This window comes from Moschus berezovskii, chromosome 7 (assembly GCF_049115385.1).
Source record: "Moschus berezovskii isolate FMDL1 chromosome 7, NW_MosBer_1.0, whole genome shotgun sequence".
Lineage (NCBI taxonomy): Eukaryota > Metazoa > Chordata > Mammalia > Artiodactyla > Moschidae > Moschus > Moschus berezovskii.
In genome coordinates this window covers 102,584,318-102,607,204 of record NC_142466.1, presented here as the reverse complement: position 1 = coordinate 102,607,204, position 22,887 = coordinate 102,584,318, and the positions used below count along the sequence as shown (strand labels likewise).

The 22,887-nt window shown below is 37.5% G+C and overlaps 1 protein-coding gene across 5 annotated transcripts in view; it reads right to left on the bottom strand.

The window, feature by feature from the left end:
- Positions 1-22,887, bottom strand: part of FKTN (fukutin) — a 96,584-nt gene that overhangs the window by 42,551 nt on the left and 31,146 nt on the right. For all 5 annotated transcript variants that reach the window (XM_088838237.1, XM_088838236.1, XM_088838233.1 and 2 more), the window contains exons 7-9: positions 20,124-20,253; positions 17,752-17,885; positions 16,227-16,354 (exon numbers count right to left, since the gene is read on the bottom strand). In XM_088838237.1, the coding sequence (XP_088694363.1) occupies positions 16,227-16,354; positions 17,752-17,885; positions 20,124-20,253 (392 nt within the window). The remainder of the gene's footprint in view (positions 1-16,226; positions 16,355-17,751; positions 17,886-20,123; positions 20,254-22,887) is intronic.

The window sequence follows — 22,887 nt, the reverse complement described above, 5'->3', positions numbered from 1 at the left end:
TAACGGGGATGGTCTTCATGGAAAGGTCATTTTGCTTCTCAATATCATGTTTTACTACCAGATGAACTTAAAGCCACAGATGAAAATGACAGGCTGAGCAATTCTAAAGAAAGCAACTAGTCCCTTCTACCCAAACCAATAGGTGCTGGCAGTTAATAGACAATCCCAGCTGGCTTCTATGAAAAGAAGGCCACAGCAAATTTCAATGCTGAGGAAGAAATAGGATACAGCATAGTTCCACCATCTGCTGGTCCCAATTTTACTCTGCACACTCATATACATGGAATTGCTTATTTTGCCATGAGATATAACCATCCATCATCAGCCTCTACCGTCCCCAATCAGATGCTGGTCAGCAGAATGTCCACCTGTCACATCTTATCAAGTTGACACACTGAAGTTGAAATGAGGCAGAAATCATGGTCTATCTAGTAAAATAGGCCAGGAAACTTCGCTCTCAAATTTTATCCTCTACAGTTTTAGGAAAGTGGTATACGAATGAAAAGAATGAAAAAACATCCCATTTAGATCCCTGGCATGCTGCAGTCCACGGGGTCTCAAAGAGTTGGACATGACTGAGTGACTGAACAAACTGAACTGAAAAGAATGAAAAACCAGGATGACAGGGTGGGTGAAAATACTACAAATTTTATAAAAGCTTTCATAAAATAAAATGTTCAAAGCTTTCACTGAACAATGAAACATTTAGAAACAAAAACATTTAAAATATACAAAGAATCTTAAAATTACTCAAAGACAATTTAACTCAAATGTTAATTTTTGTTCCCAAATAGAAATATCCCTATATGTGGTTTTCTTTTCGCCAGATAATTTTTAAGCCTTTCAGCAAAAAGAAAATTCCAGCTTCCAAGGAAAAGAGGGAAGGCAAACAAACCATAAAATGTAAAAACTGACTGCAAAATGGGATTGTGGAGAGGAAGTTGTGGGGGTGGGGTGGTAAGTGACACAGAACAGCACACTCTGTCCAGGTTACTAGTGAATAACTAAGACTATACTATAGTCAATGGTATTTTAGCTTTTAAAGCCCAGATTAAGTTCTCCTAAGCAGTTTTGGAGAAGCAATGGCGACCCACTCCAGTACTCTTGCCTGGAAAATCCCATGGACGGAGGAGCCTGATAGGCTACAGTCCATGGGGTTGTGAAGAGTCAGACACGACTGAGTGACTTCACTTTCACTTTTCTCTCATGCATTGGAGAAGGAAATGGCAACCCACTCCAGTGTTCTTGCCTGGAGAATCCCAGAGACGGGGGAGCCTGGTGGGCTGCTGTCTGTGGGGTCGCACAGAGTCGGACACGACTGAAGCAACTTAGCAGTAGCAGCAGCAAGCAGTTTTTACTTTAAAGCTCTGAAATAGGATCCAAAATGTGAACAGATTTAATTCAGACTAATCAAGCCCCAATCAGAATGTAAGTTCAAGGGATCCTATCACACACAAAAAATCCATTTATTTTCTATTTTATACCGCTTTTACTTCATTTTAGTTTTGCAAAAAACAGTAGTTAGAATTTAGTTGGGATAGATCATTTTTTTCCCTCACAGACATCCTTAAAATCTGTAAAACTACTTATTGGTGGCTAGATAAACTAATTTCATCAATTGTACAACCTATAAACATAATAGCTAAGTGACAAACACTGTTTTTACTGTTGTTAGTTAGCTAGGCTAAGTGAGAAAGAGAGACACCATCTATTACAACTGAATCTGACCTTTTTAAACTTAAGTTTGCATTAAAGTCCAGAGTTGGAATAGCAAAGACATTTTTTTAAACAAGAATTTCTTGAAAAACTGCTACTGCTACTGCTAAGTCACTTCAGTCGTGTCCGACTCTGTGTGACCCCATAGACGGAAGCCCACCAGGCTCCCCCGTCCCTGGGATTCTCCAGGCAAGAACCCTGGAGTGGGTTGCCATTTCCTTCTCCAATGTGTGAAAGTGAAAAGTGAAAGTGAAGTCGCTCAGTCGTGTCCGACCCTTAGCGACCCCACGGACTACAGCCAACCAGGCTCCTCCATCCATGGGATTTTCTAGGCAACAACACTAGTTTATTCTCATTACCAATTCTGTCTCCACTTTTAACTCGTAATGTCTTTTTCTTGTGTAATTGCAGTGCCTAAGCCCTCCAGCGTACTGCAGAGACAGCAGCAGGTTCAGAAGCCCTTCTCTTAAAAAAAAAACCTAGAGCCTGTTATACAAAGTGAGGTAAGTCAGAAAGAAACAAATATTGTGTATTAACGCATATATATATAATCTAGGAAAATCGTACTGATGAACCTATTTGGAGGGAAGAAATGGAGACACAGATGTAGGGAACAGACTTGCGGACACAACGGGAGAAGGAGAAGGTGGGATGAATGGAGTAAGTAGCCAATGGCACATATACACGATCATGTAAAACAGATAGCTGGCGAGAAGTTGCTATGTAACACAGGGAGCCCAGCCTGGCACTCTATGATGACCTAGAGGGGAGATGGGAGTGGGGAGGCTCAAGAGGGAGGGGATATATGTATAATTATGGCTGATTCACACTGTTGTATGACAGAAACCAACATAGTATTGTAAAGCAATTTCCCTTCAATTAAAAAATAAATTTAATTAAAAATTAATTAATGATTAAGAAAAGAGACAAGCGCTTCTGAAGTTTTACCATTAAATAACGATTGCTCACTTTAGGTCTTTGGTATATTCCCTTTACCAGGTTTAAAGAAATTTTTGATCCCTTTTACTCCAAGTTTACTAAAAGGTCTTTTGTTATTGTTATTGTTAATTGTGAAATATATAAAATGTTTTTAATGTCATCTATTGAAATAATCATGTACTTTTTTATTCCTTTAATCTTCAAGTGTTGAGAATTACACTAATACACACACACTACAAAATGCTATTCTTTTGCATTTCATTTAGGATATTTTCCTCTGTGTTCACTAAGACATAATTTCCCTTAAAATTTTTTTTGGTACTGTTCAAGTTCAGTTTTGCTATTAGTCAAAATGAATGCATTAAAGTAAGTTATTTTTTTCCCCCAAAATAAGTTATTTAATATAGGGAATAATCTATACTATGAAGGCATTGTAAAAGTTTCCTATAGATTTTCTAAGTTTTTGGTAGGGAGAAGAAAAGAAAAGGAGGATTTTTAATTAGCAATTCAATTTCATTAATAAGTTATTTAGATCTTCTTGAGTTGATATTGATACTGATATTATTTCCAGAAAATTTTATCATTTTTCACATTTTACCTAATTATCACACTTGAGACTTGTCTTAGTAGTCCACAGATTTTCTTTTCAGTCAGTGTAACAAAGTTGAGAGCATAGACTAAAGCCAGACATCCAGGGTTTGAGTACTGAATACTGTCTTTAATTTTACCTTTTATAATTTAAGAACTAGCGTTCTGATTTGCTGGTCTTTGATACTGTTTTATTATCTCATTAATTCCTTCTCTAGGTTTCCTCTCTTCACTTTCCTTGGGCTGACTGTGCTGTTCTTTTAATTTCTTCAGTTGGTAACTTTATTTTTTAAAATCTATTCTTTCACACTTACTGTTTTCAAGGCTGCAAGTTTAACTTGTATTCTTTTAACTTGAATCCTTTTAACTGCATTCTATAAGTTTTGATATGTAGTACATTAATCAACTTGTGTAAATGCTCCATTTATAGTGGATAAGAAAGTGTATTCACCATTTGCTGGATGAAGACTTTCATATATCAATACATCAAATAGATCAAGCTTGTTGATTCTGTCCATATCTTCAATATTTTTGGGCTTCCCTGGTGGCTCAGACGGTAAAGAATCCACCTGCAATGTGGGAGACCTGGGTTCAATCCCTGGGTTGGAAAGATCCCCTAGAGAAGGGAACAACTACCCACTCCAGTATTCTGGCCTGGAGAATTCTATGGACACAGTAGCTTGGTGGGGTCACAAAAAGTCAGACACGACCTTCACTTCACTTCAATATTTTTACTGACATTTTCTTTGCTTGAACAGCAGTTTTTAAAATAAAAGTATTACCAAAATCTCCCACCATAATTGTGGACATGTCAAATATTCATTGTAATTTCATCAGTTTTCAATTTAAATATTTCAAAGCTATATTGTTACAGTCATAATGGCATAATGGTCATGAATATTATTTCTTCTTGGTGGATTATTCCTTTGTAAAATCATGTAGTGGGCCTTTTAATCCTTTAACGTTCTTTAACCTTTTCACACTCCTCCTTCACTTTCATCAAGAGGCTTTTTAGTTCCTCTTCACTTTCTACCATAAGATGCTGTCGTGTGCATATCTGAGGTTATTAATATTTCTGCCAGCAATCTTGATTCCAGCTTGTGCTTCTTCCAGCCCAGCGTTTCTCATGATGCACTCTGCATATAAGTTAAGTAAGTAGGGTGACAATATACAGCTTTGACATACTCCTTTTCCTATTTGGAACCAGTCTGTTGTTCCAGTCTGTTATCTTGCTTATCTGTCTTTAATTTAGAAATTTTCTTTAAATACTGCTTTTTCATTATGTACTCCATTCTCTTTTAGCTCAGCTATGTGTTTTAGATATATCCATCAGTAATATTTAGAGCAAAGGGAATACGCCAAAGTAGAATTACTCTGCCACATTAATCATGTCATTAGCATCGATTCTGTCCATAGTTTTCTAAGCATTTCTAAGAATCAACTCTTGAAAACCAAAGCTACAGCATGTTGACTAGCATTTTTTAAACCATCTCTTCCACTAAACTCCTCACAATCCCGCCACAGATAATACAGAAGCAAAAGACATAATAGAGATACGGCTAACAAACTTTTCAGAGACTGGGCTAGAATATAGTCTTTCTGAGGTATTTATTGATCCCATACACCAATCCTGTCCCAAACTTCTAACATATAGTGAATATATATATAGCATATACATATTTTATAAGATAAAATTCTACCCATTGAACATTGTGTTTTCCACTGACTTCCGCTGTGAATTGAGTGATTCCATCTATTCAGTTGGCAAACTCTCCTATGCAATCTCCATAGGACAGAACTAAACTAGAGAACTAGATGAAATTTACATCACCAATGAGTAGACAAATTAAAGCTTGTATCATTTAACACCTGAATGCACATGCATAACAACCATATCAAAAACTACTCATTTAAAACATGCACAAAACTTTTCTTTAAGGTCACAGGACAAAGCCTCTGGACATTTTTATATCTACTGCATAACTTTCAAAAACTATATCTTTAGCTCATCAAGTAATTAGACTCCAGCTGAGCTTGCTTTGTCTCAGACAATTTGTATAGTATTCCTTTTTGGATATAATAGATAATGAAAAAAGGAGATTAAGTTATGATTTCAAATTTCATAAATCTATAAAAGGCTTCTTTCATTTTGATCTCAGATTATCCAATTTGTCTAAGCAGATTCAAAAGGCTCCAAGTTTATCACTGCAATTAGGTCTGCCTTGATCAAATTCATGGCTTCTGGTCCCAGATATCCTCTTGTTTCAACCTGTGATCTTGGGCTCTTTTCTCTTAGCATCAAACTTCTAAGTCATAGATTTTTTTTTCTTTTTCAATCTTTTAAATCAGTTTTTCAAGGTATAATTTACACATAATGAAATGCACCCATTTCAAGTTTTGACAGATATATATACCTGGGTTACCACTAAAATAATCAAGGTATAAAACATTTCTACCACCCTGCTTCCCTGAAGCTCTCTGTGCTTCTATGGCAGGCATATAGTCAATCCACCCTGGCCCCTGGTGATCAATGACCTTTTTACATTCTTGACTCTTTTGCCTGCTTTACAATTTCAAATAAATGCAGGTACATAGTACATATTCTGCCTATCTGACTTCTTCCACTTAACGTTTTGGAGATTCATCCATGTTACTGCATGCAGCAGTAGTTGGTTCCTCTCTGTTGCTAAGCAGAATTCCATTGTTTGAACATACCATAACTTGTTTATTTGGTCACCAAAAGATGGACATTTGGGTTGTTTTCATTTTTTGGCTACCATGAATAAAACTGGTATGAACACTTTAAAATTTTAATGAAAATTTGTTTTCATTTCCCTCAGAATACTACCTTATAGAGTCTCTTATATATTCAAACAACAAAGTATGTCTTAAAAACAAAATTTAATTCACATAAGTAAAAAGCTGACTATTCATTACGAGGTAATCTTCTCTTAAAAAAAAAACAAAGAACTGCCACTTCTATATACTATATAAGAATACAATTACTGTATAATATGCACTCAGTGTTCCCCCCTTGATGGTTTGCAGGTTAATTAAGGAGGCCTAAATATAGTCTAAATGTTGTAAAATATGAAGGTATAAACAGAATAGGAAACATGACATCATTTTTAGAAAAGCTAATGTTTTAAATGTACTCATTAAAATCTGTCTTTTTAGCTTCACAGCTGGAAGTACTCAAAAGACAAATGTGTTTTTTGAAAGCTAAAACTACAGAAGCATAGTTATCAATCTATGGAGCTGAGAGAGCCTAAGGATTCAACAACCAACACCACTTTCACTTCTTTTGAAGCTATGACTGAAAATAACTGAAGTAACAACTTCATGGCTTTGATTCTCCAAAGGTGTTAGGTTGGATCAAGTCATCAATCGAGGGTCACCCTTACATCTTAAGGAAACACTACAGACTGTGTTTGAGAGGACCTGATACTAGTTTCCAGTAATGCTCAGGTCTCATTCAGCTTGATAGATTTATCAGGACTGATTTTACCTATAACTCAGAATGGACAGATAAATCAGCAAAAGTACCCAAATACAGCATAAAAGAGGTAAACAGAAAAGAAAAATATATGGAAATTCAGAGGAAGAGGAGATATTTCCATTTAGAGGAACTGAGGAGCAACTTCAAAATGCAAGCAACTCAATACCCTTGCATAGCAGAATTGGGACATGGAATGATGTCTAATAACTGGTACTACTAGTGATATACCTAAAATCCAAAATCAAGTTTCAAAAGGTTGGGGTCTAAATGCAATGTGGGATCTTGGATTAGATCCCAGAGCAGAAAAAGGACATTAGTAGAAAAACTGGTGAAGAACAGATAACATTTAGTTAACTGTAATGCACCAAGACTGGTTTCAAGGTTTTGACAAAAGTACCACGGTAACAATATGTTAACATTATGGTAAACTGGGTGACTGTATCCAGAAACTCATTATATTATTTTCTTTTCTGTGAATCTAGAATTATCACAAAATTAGCTTCTATTTTTTTAAAAATGGGGAAAAAAACGCAAGGAGAATAAAGCATGCTGACAAAGATGACTGAGGAGTCCTGCAGATCTGTAAAGTGCCTTAAAAGAGTCAAAGGATAAAACAAAACACTGAGGGTAAAATCTTGTACTTTTACTGTTATCAAAAGATTGCCCAATTACCCCTCTATTTCTCAAACAGCACAATCAAACGATAATAATAATTCCACTTCTGGGAACCTATTCAAAGAAACAATCCCTAGTAAAACTTTCACTTAATGTACAAAGATGCTCACGGAATTTTTTTGTAATAAAAAACGGAAACAATCTAAATAGAAAAATAGTTAAATAAACCTATTATTAGACCCTTCTCCATATTCCTCCCAAGTCTATCTAACAAACTTCTCTATATTTTATGCCACACTTCCTTGTCATTAATTCTAGATAGAGTTGATCTGTATCTCAAATATATATGACACCTATTTAAATCATGTTCTGCCTATCCGTTCCGTTCTGTCACTCAGTCATGTCCAACTCTTTGCGACCCCGTGGACTGTAGCCTACCAGGCTTCTCCGTCCATGGGATTCTCCAGGCAAGAATACTGGAGTGGGTTACCGTTTCCTTCTCCAGGGGATCTTCCCGACCCAGGGATCGAACCCAGGTCTCCCGCATTGGAGGCAGACGCTTTAACTTCTGAGCCACCAGGGAAGCCCGTTCTGCCTATAGAGTACTTTAATATTTGGTTCACGATCTAGATTATCAGATTCTTGAGAGCAGAAACTAAGTTATATTCACATCAGAATACTTGGCACATCAGTTCAGTTCAGTTCAGTCGCTCAGTCGTGTCCAACTCTCCGCGACCCCATGAATCACAGCACGCCAGGCCTCCCTGTCCATCACCAACTCCCGGAGTACACTCAAACTCATGTCCACAGAGTCGGTGATGCCATCCAGCCATCTCATTCTCCGTCGTCCCCTTCTCCTCCCGCCCCCAACCTTTCCCAGCATCAGAGTCTTTTCCAGTGAGTCAACTCGTCGCATGAGGTGGCCAAAGTATTGCAGTTTCAGCTTTAGCATCAGTCCCTCCAATGAACATCCAGGACTGATCTCCTCTAGAATGGACTGGTTGGATCTCCTTGCACTATAAGGGACTCTCAAGAGTCTTCTCCAACACCACAGTTCAAAAGCATCGATTCTTCGGCGATCAGCCTTCTTCACAGTCCAACTCTCACATCCATACATGACCACTGGAAAAACCATAGCCTTGACTAGACGGACCTTGGTTGGCAAAGTAATGTCTCTGCTTTTTAATATACTATCAAGGTTGGTCATAACTTTCCTTCCAAGGAGTAAGCGTCTTTTAATTTCATGGCTGCAATCAGCATCTGCAGTGATTTTGGAGCCCAAAAAAACAAAGTCTGACACTGTTTCCACTGTTTTTCCATCTATTTCCCATGAAGTGATGGGACCAGATGCCATGATCTTTGTTTTCTGAATGTTGAGCTTCAAACCAACCTTTTCACTCTCCTCTTTCACTTTCATCAAGAGGCTTTTGAGTTCCTCTTCACTTTCTGCCATAAGGGTAGTGTCATCTGCATATCTGAGGTTATTGATATTTCTGCCAGCAATCTTGATTCCAGCTTGTGCTTCTTCCAGCCCAGAGTTCCTCATGATGTACTCTGCATATAAGTTAAATAAGCAAGGTGACAATATACAACCTTGACGTACACCTTTTCCTATTTGGAACCAGTCTGTTGTTCCATGTCCAGTTCTAACTGTTGCTTCCTGACCTGCATACAGGTTTCTCAAGAGGCAGGTCAGGTGGTCTGGGATTCCCATCTCTTTCAGAATGTTCCACAGTTTATTGTGATCGACACAGTCAAAGACTTTGGCATAGTCAATGAAACAGAAATAGATGTTTTTCTGGAACTCTCTTGCTTTCTCCATGATCCAGCGGACGTTGGCAATTTGATCTCTGGTGCCTCTGCCTTTTCAAAAACCTGCTTGAACAGCTGGGAGTTCACGGTTTACATATTGCTGAAGCCTGGCTTGGAGAATTTTGAGCATGACTTTACTAGCGTGTGAGATGAGGGCAATTGTCTGGTAGTTTGAGGATTCTTTGGCATTGCCTTTCTTTGGGATTGGAATGAAGACTGACCTCTTCCAGCCTTGTGGCCACTGCTGAGTTTTCGAAATCTGCTGGCATATTGAGTGCAGCACTTTCACAGCATCATCTTTCAAGACTTGAAATAGCTCAACTGGAATTCCGACGCGACAGGAGAGACGCCGGCCCCGGCGGCGCAGACGCGACGCGAGAGATGCCGGCTCCGGCGCAACAAACCACGCAAAGAGGCGCGGCCGTGAGGAGCTACCCCACGCCTGAGGCCAGGGCCGGCGGCCGAGAGGAGCTACCCCACGTCCAACAGGCGGTGGCTGCGCAGGCGCAGGAGGGCCGAGAGGAGCTCCTCCGCGATCAAGGTCAGGAGGGGCGGCCTTGAGGAGATACCCCTCATCCAAGGTAAGGTACAGCGGCTGCACTTTGCTGGAGCGGCTGTGAAGAGATTTTCCACGACCAAGGTAAGAGAAACCCAAATAAGATGGTAGGTATTGCTAGGGGGCACCAGAGGGCAGACAAACTGAAATCATAATCACAGGAAAATAGTCGATCTGATCACATGGACCACAGCCGAATGTGGTCCACTGGAGAAGGGAATGGCAAACCACTTCAGTATACTTGCCCTGAGAACCCCATGAACAGTAACAAAGGGCAAAATGATAGGATACTGAATGAGGAATTCCCCAGGTTGGTAGGTGCCCAGTATGCTACTGGAGCTCAGTGGAGAAATAACTATAGAAGGAATAAAGGGATGGAGCAAAAGCAAAACCAATACCCAGTTGTGGATGTGACCAGTGATAGAAGCAAGGTCCGGTGCTATAAAGAGCAATATTGCATAGGAACCTGGAATGTTAGGTCCATGAATCAAGGCAAATTGGAAGTGGTCAAACAGGAGATGGCAAGAGTGAACATAGACATTCTAGGAATCAGTGAATTAAAATGGACTGGAATGGGTGAATTTAACTCGGATGACCATTATATCTACTACTGTGGGCAGGAATCCCTTAGAAGAAATGGAGTAGCCATCATGGTCAACAAAAGAGTCCGAAATGCAGTACTTGGATGCAGTCTTAAAAATGACAGGATGATTTCTGTTCGTTTCCAAGGCAAACCATTCAATATTACAGTAATCCAGGCCTATGCCCCAACCAGTAATGCTGAAGAAGCCGAAGTTAATCGGTTCTATGAAGACCTACAAGACCTTTTAGAACTAACACCCAAAAAAGATGTCCTTTTCATTATAGGGGACTGGAATGCAAAAGTAGGAAGTCAAGAAACACCTGGAGTAACTGGCAAATTTGGCCTTGGAGCACGGAATGAAGCAGGGCAAAGGCTAATAGAGTTTTGTCAAGAGAACGCACTGGTCATAGCAAACACCCTCTTCCAACAACACAAGAGAAGACTCTACACATGGACATCACCAGATGGTCAACACCGAAATCAGATTGATTATATTCTTTGCAACCAAAGATGGAGAAGCTATATACAGTTAGCGAAAACAAGACCAGGAGCTGACTGTGGCTCAGATCATGAACTCCTTATTGGAAATTCAGACTTAAATTGAAGAAAGTAGGGAAAACCACTAGACCATTCAGATATGACCTCGATCAAATCCCTTATGATTGTACAGTGGAAGTGAGAAATAGATTTAAGGGACTAGATCTGATTGATAGAGTGCCTGATGAACTCTGGACGGAGGTTCGAGACATTGTACAGGAGACAGGGACCAAGACCATCCCCATGGAAAAGAAATGCAAAAGAGCGAAATGGCTGTCTGAGGAGGCCTTACAAATAGCTGTGAAAAGAAGAGAGGTGAAAAGCAAAGGAGAAAAGGAAAGATATAAGCATCTGAATGCAGAGTTCCAAAGAATAGCAAGGAGAGATAAGAAAGACTTCCTCAGTGATCAATGCAAAGAAATAGAGAAAAACAACAGAATAGGAAAAACAAGAGACCTCTTCAAGAAAATTAGAGATTCCAAGGGAACATTTCATGCAAAGATGGGCTCGATAAAGGACAGAAATGGTATGGACCTAACAGAAGCAGAAGATATTAAGAAGAGGTGGCAAGAATACACAGAAGAACTGTACAAAAAAGATCTTTACGACCAAGATAGTCACGATAACGTGATCACTGACCTAGAGCCAGACATCTTGGAATGTGAAGTCAAGTGGGCCTTAGAAAGCATCACCAGGAACAAAGCTAGTGGAGGTGATGGAATTCCTTGGCACATAGCAGTTAGCAAATAAATTCTTCAGAAATGAAATGTTAAATTATATAGGAGTCATACTTGGATAAGTCTAGTCCCACAGAGGACAAATCCAATTTTTTTGAAGATCTATACAATAAGCAGAAGCTGAATATAACAGAAGGTCTAAGGAACCCACAACTAGCCCCGGGGTAGTAAATTTTCTGTCAGTGGATACAGAGGTAGCTATAATATTCTGACAATGTCAATAAACAGAAGGGCTCTTTTCACGGAGGGAGTATTAACAATATGACTGAGATTGTGGTGACAGTGTATTGTATGCGGGTTGGAATACAGGCTCTGAAGTGATATGGCCCAAGTCTGAGTCTTACCTCTGCCTTAATTTCCTCACCCATAAAATGAGGGTGACAGTAAAGCTCCCTTATAAATTTGTGGTGAGGGTTAAACGAGATGATGCATATAAAAACTTGGCATAGTGCCTAGAACACAGTAAATATTCAATAGAAGTTAATTTTTGTTATTACCATTATTATTGCCTCTTAAACTTCTGGCCTCCACTTACATTAGTTGATTCAGATTTGAAGGAAAGAAATAATCCAGAGGAATCTGGGCAGCATCTATAAGAACTGTAAAGCTGTGGTATGAAAATTTCACATCTGGAGGCAAGGTTAATATATTTATTCATCACCTTTTATCACTGTGATTGGAACTTGGAGAAGAAAAATAAATATTAAAAATCTAGACAATATTTAAGAAGAGAATTTAGATTTTAGGTGAAAGTACAACCTTAGACTAAGAACTAAAGATGGAAGAAATATGAGCCCTGGGAAAAAAAATGCTTACCCAGAGTAACTAATACAAGTTAACACTGTGTTGAATGTCCTATGCTTTTACCAGTGCAACACGAGTAGTAATAGTAAAAGAATAATAATATGGTAATGACAGTTGCAGCTGTGGCTAATGCTTACACAGTACTTACTATGTGCCAGGTACTGTTCTAAATGCATTACTACATGTATTAACTCATTCAACCTATTAACTTTTAGACAGAAGTATTTGGGCTTAAGAATCCAACAGGTCTTAAGTTAAATCTTGGCCCTATCACTAATGGCCAGAGAACCCTGAGCAAGTTACTTCACTTTTCTGAGCTTCAGATTCCTCATATCTAACTGGGAGTGAGAATATCTAACCCACAGGGAACATGTGAGGATGATCTGAGAGTAAATCATAAAACACCTATCATAGTGCCTGATATACAGGTAGATACCCTGGTAGCTGTAACTTTATCATTTGCTATCAATATTGTAATCATAATTCAATCTTATGACCAAAACATCATTCTGAAGTCATGCAGAGCATGCAAAGTTTTTAAAGGGGGAACCTTTTGCTTCCTTCCTGAGTTCCTCTTTGGCTTTATAAAAAACGGTGAAAGTGTTAGTTGCTCAGTCACATCTGACTCTTTGCAACCCTATGGATTGTAGCCCGCCAGGCTCCTCTGTCCATGGAATTCTCTAGACAAGAATATTGGAGTGGGTTGCCATTCTCTTCTTCACGGGATCTTCCTGACCCAAGTCTCCTGTATTGCAGGCAGATTCTTAACCATCTGAGCCATTAAAAAATGGTAAGTATTCTATATTAACGTTAAGTTTTTTTCTCAGAATAAACTACATATGAATAAAAAGTAGAATATTATAAAAAGACCCTTAGACTAGGTTTAAAGATTTTTCCCTCTAGGAATAGTAGTGGTGATAATTCTACAGTTTCTTACAGTAAATAGTGCTGAAAAGAATGAAAATGGCATATGGCTAGGGGAATCTTCCAAAGAAACTACTCTTCACAACCATCCCCTGTTCTTTTCTCTGCCTTTTAAGGTCACAGTAACATGATAGAAAATCTGGGACTCAAACCATCTGTCCAGGCAGTTCTATCACTGTTCATTTCTCTCATTAAATAATCAGAACACTTCACACTTCCCAAACACTGCTACCATAAAGAGCAGTTAAAGCAGAATGAAAGAGGCTTTTTCTAGCCAGAGATGTAGTGGTTAGAAATGCACAGTTCTTTTGAGGTTTGACATGGGATCATGCCAGTGGGAAGAAAGAAATCCAAGCTTTAGAAGAAAAATTAAGAATAACAGGATTATAATACAAGCTCCAGAAACAAATGACATTCTCATGAGGTCTCTAAGAAGAGATGTGGCAGTTTAATATTGAGATAATTATACAGGTTTCTGATCTATAAATTTCTTATAAGAATAAGAAGAATAGTTTTCTTTACTGCTACTGAGAGTATTAATAATAGCAACTAGTAACTTCTGAGCACTCAGTTCAGTTCAGTCGCTCAGTCGTGTCCGACTCTCTGCGACCCCATGAATCACAGCACGCCAGGCCTCCCTGTCCATCACCAACTCCCGGAGTTCACTCAAACTCATGTCCATCGAGTCGGTGATGCCATCCAGCCATCTCATTCTCTGTCGTCCCCTTCTCCTCCCGCCCCCAATCCCTCCCAGCATCAGTCTTTTCCAGTGAGTCAAGATATGTTTAATTCTCTTCAAAACCCTTTCTGTGGATTAACTCAGTTCTTAAAACCATTCTATGTAGCAATTTCTATTATTATTCTCATTTTACATTTGAGGAAATTTAGGACCAAGGAGGTTAAATAACTAGCTGGTAAAATGGAGAGCTGGGATTCAAAAGCAAACAAACTGGCTCCATGCCTTTAATTTCTATGTTATACTATCTCAGTTTTTATTTTAAGTCTGGAAATTATACATTAAGGTTGGCATCTTTATTATATTTTAATAAACAAACAGTTCAGTTCAGTTCAGTCGCTCAGTCGTGTCCGACTCTCCGCGACCCCATGAATCACAGCACGCCAGGCCTATGTAAAAAAAAAACAGCTCCCTATTCACCTAGCCACAGTGAGAGTGTCAACTACATATTTATTAACTAAGTATTTCTGTCTTATAGTCAGAGCTTACTTAGCATGAAGGTGTTTGTTGTCATAAAGCAAAATAATTTTTTATAATATATGAGCTTCAGGAACACACTCCAGGATCATGTCAATTTGGGGATACTTTATGACTTTGAGAAAAAAGGTTTGGATTATTCTCAAATCTCCAGAACAAGGTTAATATTACAAGGAGGCTCCTTGCCTTTAAATAAACATTCAAATAAAGTATGTAATGTCTATGTATCCAGGAGAAATCAGTCTGAGTTTGGAATTATTCTTCTGTGCTACAGAACATTCTCCAATGTGCCCAATGGCTCAAGTTTATTCAGTGATAGAAGCCCTAATCTCAGCTAGTTGGTGAGGTAAATCTATGCTCCTGGTCATAAGAACCAGTAAGAATGACACAAGAACCATAAGAATGACAACAATGACAGCAGTCACACTAGCAATCATAATATTAATAACATTAAATAATTATAACAAAGGTAACCACCACTTACTGATAATAAGGACTAAGTATTACAGTAAGTGCCTCATACTGTCAGGAGCATTAGGGAGGCAGTAGCGGGTAGTGATTAAAAGTATGAACTCCAGAGACAGGCTGCTGCCTGACTTATTTGCTGTGATGTTGAACAAATGACTTAAATTCTCAGTGCCTCACAGACTATCTATGGCTGTTATGAGGATTAGATGTGTTAGTGCACGAAAAATGTTCACATCAGCGCCTGACCCACAGTAGTATGAGGAGATTAATGTTCAAAAAAGCTAAAGGCTACGATTAGTTAGGGTGAAGCTGACATTTTCCAGGTCTGCCTGACTCCAGAGCCCACATTCTTTGGGTTCAGGTTCACATTCATTCTCTCTCAAAACTGTGAACAGGCTAACTGCATCATAAAGGGTATATACACAGTATATAGATAAAGGGTATATACACAGTTAGTCTACATTTTTGTCTTTTGTAATCAAAGAGTTTGACTACAGCAGCATTAAAAAAAAAATGCTCAAAATGCCAGTCTAATATATTGCAGTCCATCAATTCAGATTTGAGATACTTTCCCCCTGCAATTTTCTATCTGAATCAGGTGTCTTAAAAAAGATTATAATTAGCAGTGTCTTTCCTTTCTTGTTAGCACATACAATAATGGTATATCTTACAATGCATATCACCTTACATTTGACAAAATGTGGTAGCTGTTAACTACCATATTATCCTTTAAGTGTATCCTTTAAAGAATGGGGCTCAATCTATGCTAAAGGCACATTCCAGAGCTTGCCCAGCATTCATGACCTCAGTTCCAGCCAATCCCAATCTCCTCACTTAAACTTTACTTCACCTTAACTATCTCATTCTTACTGACCCTTACCCATTCTCATCAAATTATCAAGTTCCAACAGCTCTAACAGCCAGTTGGTTTTTTGGCTCAGATTCTGGGCCTAATTTTCTGTTCCTTATTTTGGCTTTCCCTTTCTGATGACTCAAGGGCTTCCAATCATAATAACTTTTTGAAGTGACAAACCCAGGGGCACTTCCTCAGTCCTGATAGGTATCCTCACTTCTCAAGCATAACTGGGAAACTCTTTAGGAAGCTGAGAAGTACCAACTAAGAGTGGAGACTTGATGATCATTCCCCATCCCACCCCATTTTCAGTTACTTCCTCGCTTCTACCTTCTGCAGTTATTTCTAAAGCCCCCTTTGTAAGAACTTATCTGATTCATACTTAAACTTTTTTCCTGTTTTGGCCTGAGTGCCTCCATTCCACATATGGTCAGTCTCTTCATAGAAGAAAAAAATGTCAAGTTTTACATCATCTTTTCCTTGGAAAGACAATTCCAAGCTGTCTTCTACCTAGGGAGAAGATGAAAACCTTTACAGACTTAAACAAAGGAAATAACATTTTTTTAAATCAAAAGAAAAAAAGATTCTTATGTTTTATATGGAGAGAGTATAGGTTTTAAGATAACTGTTTTTCAAGCTGGAGCATCTCTGAAATTGGGATGCATCAATAGCACACACTCATTTCTTTCTTAAATGTACATAAAATAATGTTGCTTTTTAAAACTGATGACTTATAGTAGTTAAAGGATCACTCTGCAAAACATCTTGTTCCAGAGCTCCTTTCTGACTAAAAAAGAAAAGTAATCAAATAAAAATTATTTCCTTTAATAACCAAGTAAAACTATTAGAAAGTCATTATAATCAATAATTAAGTACTTATGTAAATGTAGTATAGAAACCCATATATCATTACATTATATATATGAAAAAAGAAGAAATAAAAGTACAAAGAATTCTGAGAGCATTTCTTTAAGAAACTTATCCTACAAACTTATCCTCCAAGTTCCCATTGGACTTGGTACACTTGTCTGTTGCAGCACTAACCACTTAACTGTTTATGTATTTGTTTTCTCAGTTAGACAGTGGGCTTCTCAAGGATAAGGACTGTACCTTATTCACCTTTACCATACATGTAGAGCACAGTGCCAGGCAGAAACTGGGTGTTAAGGAAATGTTAAGTCATTTGCTGAATGACTAGAGCTCTATTGCTTTGACTTTGACCTCAGGAAGATACTTTATTAAATTTTTAAATAAACTAGAATGATTATGATGAGGGAAGTAATTTTCCACAAACAGAACATACTTATTCTTGCTTTTCAGGACAACACCTCCCTAGGAATAAGTACATTAAGAGTAAGGTGACTGCCAGGGATCATAGGCTTAGGCTATAGGAATTAAATTATCTAAAAGGAGATTTCATCTAAGCAATAACCTATTAAAGTTGACCTGTGAGAAAATTGCTGTGACCGAGGACATGTGAAATAAATAAGAAACCCCAGTAATGTTTGAAATGATTCTGTATTTCGAGTCCTTAGCAATCAATGGAATGTTTTGAGGTGATAATAATATGATGTCTATGTGAACAAAAAAATAAATGACACTTCAGGTGAGGTAGGTAGGATTCTTACTTATTATATTAATTAATTATTACGTTATGTTGTTCCCTAATGTAATGGCAATAAATTCTTCTTCAAGAGTCCAACATCCTTTTCACTTTCTTGTGGTCAATAAAAAGCCAGATTTTCTAGTTTTCCTTAAATAGTGCAGAAGTCACAATAATTTTCTGCTGAACTCATTCTGGCCAATACTGAATGATAAAATGCTATATGGAACATCTCTGAGTTGCTTAACATAAACTTTACTTTTGAAACATGCTACTAATGAAATGAAGCATTTTTATTACTGACCTTCCCAAATTTATGTTTGAGTGGGAGTCCTGCATCTTGAAATGCTGAAATAATATCAGATTTGTAATCCTGTATAAAAATTCCTAGGTCAACATCTTTACTATATGGAATAATGCTGCATTGCCGATACCATCCTTAAAAAAAGAAAAAAAAAGGAATAAGAAAACTTTTTAAAAAACTTAAGTTTGGAAATAATTAGTAATTATTAGAATGTACAGTCTTTGTAACAATGTATTTTATTTCACAGGATTAGATATAGTGTGTTTTATCAGAATTTTTAAATTAGATCCCAACTTAATATTTATGATCATAGGAGTCAATTGTTGAAGAGTATTTCTTTTATTCCTTCCTTCCTTCACCTGCTCTGAGCACTCAGCAACCTCAAGGCTTTTCATGATGTACTTTAATTTCTGAATAAATTATTAGCTTTATTAACTGAGCCATTCATTTAAAACACTGTTACTTCTTAAAATGTTTACTCATAAATCTATGATGAAGGTTGCTTTTAAGATATGCTAAAAACATAATTTAATTCTTTTGTTTAATCAACATTCCTTTCCTAAACAGTAATTTGTAGAACTTAACAGCTATGAATGTGTGATGGGTCATATAAAAAAGAAGAGCAGTATCAACCTCAATTTTCAACGTATCATCCAAAGATATGTCTACATATTTACTATGTATCTACCTCTAAGTTATGTGCTATTGTACTTTCTAAAAGGAAAAAACTTTATACCTTAATATTACTAAGGGCTCTGGGTTTTCCCTTATTATCCTTCTACTCCTTCCATTCAAAGTATTCAAAAAGTAAACAAATGTCTACAATTACCTTTGGGAATTACTGTTTGGAATTCTAAACTTTAATTTCAGTATTAACACAGATCTTTAGAAGCCAAGCGCAGGATCTCACATCCAGTTTAAGAAAAATCTATAATCCACATCTATCAAAAAATCACAAATTATTAAAAATGAAAAAAAGAAAAAAATGGAAGGCATTTTAAATATCACCTAATCCAACTTCTCTCATTTTATAAATGCCCTTATGGGGCTAAGAACTAAAACAGACATTATGACAAATGATTAAGAAGAATTTTGGTAACAGTCCACAAAACAATCTTGCTTCAAAAAGTTAAACCTTAGAGCATATATCACATAAACGAGATGTACTCTTTTTTGTGCAGGGCGAGGGGCTGAGGTGGCTTACTCTAGCTATAAAGTCCTTGACAGGAAGAACCATGTAAATGTCCACAAAGCTTAAATGACAAGATAACCATATATCCCTGTTTATACCTGTTGTACCATAATTAGTAACAGCAATCCTTTCATTCTCAAAACATCTCAAATTAAATAAATTATACGGTAACCCTCTAAACGGAGAAGGCAATGGCAAGCCACTCCAGTACTCCTGCCTGGAAAATCCCATGGACAGAGGAGCCTGGTGGGCTACAGTCCATGGGGTCGCTACTAGTCGGACAAGACTGAGCGACTTCACTTTCACTTTTACACATTGGAGAAGGAAATGGCAACCCACTCCAGTGTTCTTGCCTGGAGAATCCCAGGGATGGCGGAGCCTGGTGGGCTGCCATCTATGGGGTCACACAGAGTCGGACACGACTGAAGTGACCTAGCAGCAGCAGCAGCAGCAGCAACCCTCTAAAAGCAGGAACAGAATTAACTTTTGTACAAATAGTTATAACTAAGAGGGAACAAAAACAGCTATAATCCGCTATCATTATAAACAAGAAAGAATAAAAAAAATTTTATGATTCTAAATAATTTAATATTCCAAAGAAGTGTGATCTAATGAATAGTGGAAAGAGATTTGGAAATCTTTCTTGGATTCTACACTTTCCCATCTCAGAATAAGCAGAATGTGGTAAGACAGTGATGTCCAATCAGTGATACCATCATGATGTGGAAAAGATTTGTGAAAGACCTTATAACATTCCCTTCATTGTTTCTCTTAGAAAAAACTTGCTCTTAGAAACTTTTGGTGCAATGCAAATTGTCTGTATTGTTTGTATGTAAAGAAAGAGAATACAGTTTCTTTTTAAAGAGAATAACAACCTATAGGTAGAAATAATAAAATGCTAATCTAAAGATTACCTGAGGATCACATGTAGACTACATGTTCTGATATAAATTTTATACACATTATTTTGGGAAACACAACATGGCCTTCCTGTTTTATGATTTTGAAGTTATTTCTTTTTTAAAATATCAATAAATCCTTGCTCCATGCACTATGTTTATTCTGTCTATAAATATAACACTTCAAATACCACTGATGTTTTATCATCTCAAGCAGTCATCCCTAAAGCCCAAGAGGATGAAATGTCAAAAAGACAAATAAAAAGCAAGAAGAATTTTACCTAGACAAGTTCCACTGCTCAGCCAGAACCGTACTCCCAACTTCTTTAATGTTTTGGCTGCTAGTTGCAACAATTCCTTTGCACGCTTCTGAAAGGTCACAGCTTCTACAGTGTTATCATCAAGGTATTGCTACAGAGATAACAAATAGTAAGTTACTACAGCCATTTATAAGTTACCAGAAATATTTCTGTGACATCCAAATCAAACTTGAACACTAACTCCATATTATAATTTTTCTAGTATAAAAATCAGATTTCAGAATTCCTTGTTAGTCACACATTAAAATAAGACTATAAAGAGCAGATTCTAGGAGAGCCAAGTTAAAGGAGGAAGGAATATAATCAGGATTCCCAAAGGGTGAGTTTTATACGTTCTAGTTTTACGGGAAAAGAAGGCTAATTAAGAGAGTTAAAGGCATATCTGAAGTACAATGCGTTCAAAGATATTTTCATCATTCATTAGTATAAATGCTCTTTAGGACTGAATAGTACAGTAGAAAGAACATGGGATTTTTGAAGCAGACTGTGTTCAACTCTCACTTCATTTTAGCTGTGACCCTGGACATATCACTTCAGAAGAAAATAAGCTCCATGAGGAAAGGGACTTCATTTTGTTTATCACTGTATCTCCAATGTCTAAAGCAGTGCCTGAAGGAATGAGACAATGAAAGAACAAACCTCTCGCAGATATAATTTTCTCATCAGTAATTAAAGGATAATAATTATAGTCTGTAAGACAGCTAGGAAAATTTAATGAGCTAATGGATGACAGACAAATGTCTCACAAATTTTTTAATTCTATACAAACACTAGTCATTTATCTATAGTCTCTTCACTTTTCTTCATTTTTACGGGGTTCTGGAACTGAAGAAAGAACTATAAGTTCTTCACTAGTGATTCACTATCTACAGGACAAAATCTAAACTTCTTGGCATGACAGACAAGGTCACTGTGTTTAGGTCTAGACTACTGATCTGGCCTTTATCTCCACCCTCCTCATATTTCACTTGCCAAATATGCCACAATTTTTCAAGCCTCTGTGTCTTCATAACATGTTCCCTTTGTCTGAAATGCCCTTGACTAACAAAATCTTGCATGTTTCAGTTCCACTCTCTGAAAAACAATTTCTGATTTTCCTAGGAATACATATATATTTATTCTTCCAGGACTCCTCTTCAGTTCAACGTTAGACAGCAAAAAATTACGTTTGGTACTAGATATGTAGACACAGACCAATGAAATAATCTGTTCAGTGAGCTCATAAGTTATCATTTTTATATACTTTTACTACAATTATTATATTTCTTTTTTGATTTTTTGATGTACAAAAGATCAAGGGCTTCTTTATTAAATGAATTATAATTTACATACAATATTATATTAGCTTCAGGTATAGAACATAGTGATTTGATATTTTCATAGAGATGTAGAAGACAGTGATTCAATATTTTCAAACATTACAAAATGATCACCATGATAACTCTAGCTTCCATCTGTCACCATACAAAGCTATTACAATATTACTAACTATATTCCCTATATTGTACATTACATACCAATGAGTAGAAGTTTATATCTCTTAATCCCCTTCTTTTATACCTTCTTAATTCCCTATTTTGCCCATCCTCCCTTATCATATTTCATTCTAACTGCTGATTCTATTTATATTTCCTCCAATAGGTGGCAAAGATGATTCCTTGAGGGCAGGTACTGAATCTCTCCATCGGTGTATATGCAAATTTAAAATGGTACCTAGCATATAATATGTGACTAACACATACTGATAAATGGGTAAATGAATAAATGATTGATTAAGCCCCTCCCATGTCAACAGTTAGAACTGGACATGGAACAGACTGGTTCCAAATGGGAAAAGGAGTACATCAAGGCTGTATATTGTCACCCTGCTTATTTAACTTATATGCAGAATACATCATGAGAAACCCTGGTCTGGAAGAAGCACAAGCTGGAATCAAGATTGCCAGCAGAAATATCAATAACCTCAGATATGCAGATGATACCACCCCTTATGGTAGAAAGTGAAGAGGAACTAAAAAGCCTCTTGATGAAAGTGAAAAAGGAGAGTGAAAAAGTTGGCTTAAAGCTCAACATACAGAAAACTAAGATCATGGCATCTGGTCCTATCACTTCATGGGAAATAGGTGGGGAAACAGTGGAAACAGTGTCAGACTTTATTTTGGGGGGCTCCAGAATCACTGCAGATGCTGACTGCAGCCATGGAATTAAAAGACGCTTACTCCTTGGAAGGAAAATTATGACCAACCTAGATAGCATATTAAAAAGCAGAGACATTACTTTGCCAACAAAGGTCCATCTAGTCAAGGCTATGGTTTTTCCAGTGGTCATGAATGGATGTGAGAGTTGGACTATAAAGAAAGCTGAGCGCCAAAGAATTGATGCTTTCAAACTGTGGTGTTGGAGAGGACTCTTGAGAGTCCCTTGGACTGCAAGGAGACCCAACCTGTCCATTCTAAAGGAGATCAGTCCTGGATGTTCATTGGAAGGACTGATGCTAAAGCTGAAACTCCAATACTTTGTCCACCTCACGTGAAGAGTTGATTCATTGGGAAAGACTCTGATGCTGGGAGGGATTGGGGGCAGGAGGAAAAGGGGACGACAGAGGATGAGATGGCTGGGTGGCATCAGCGACTCGATGGACATGAGTTTAAGTGAACTCCGGGAGTTAGTAGTGGACAGGGAGGCCTGGCGTGCTGCGATTCATGAGGTCACAAAGAGTCAGATA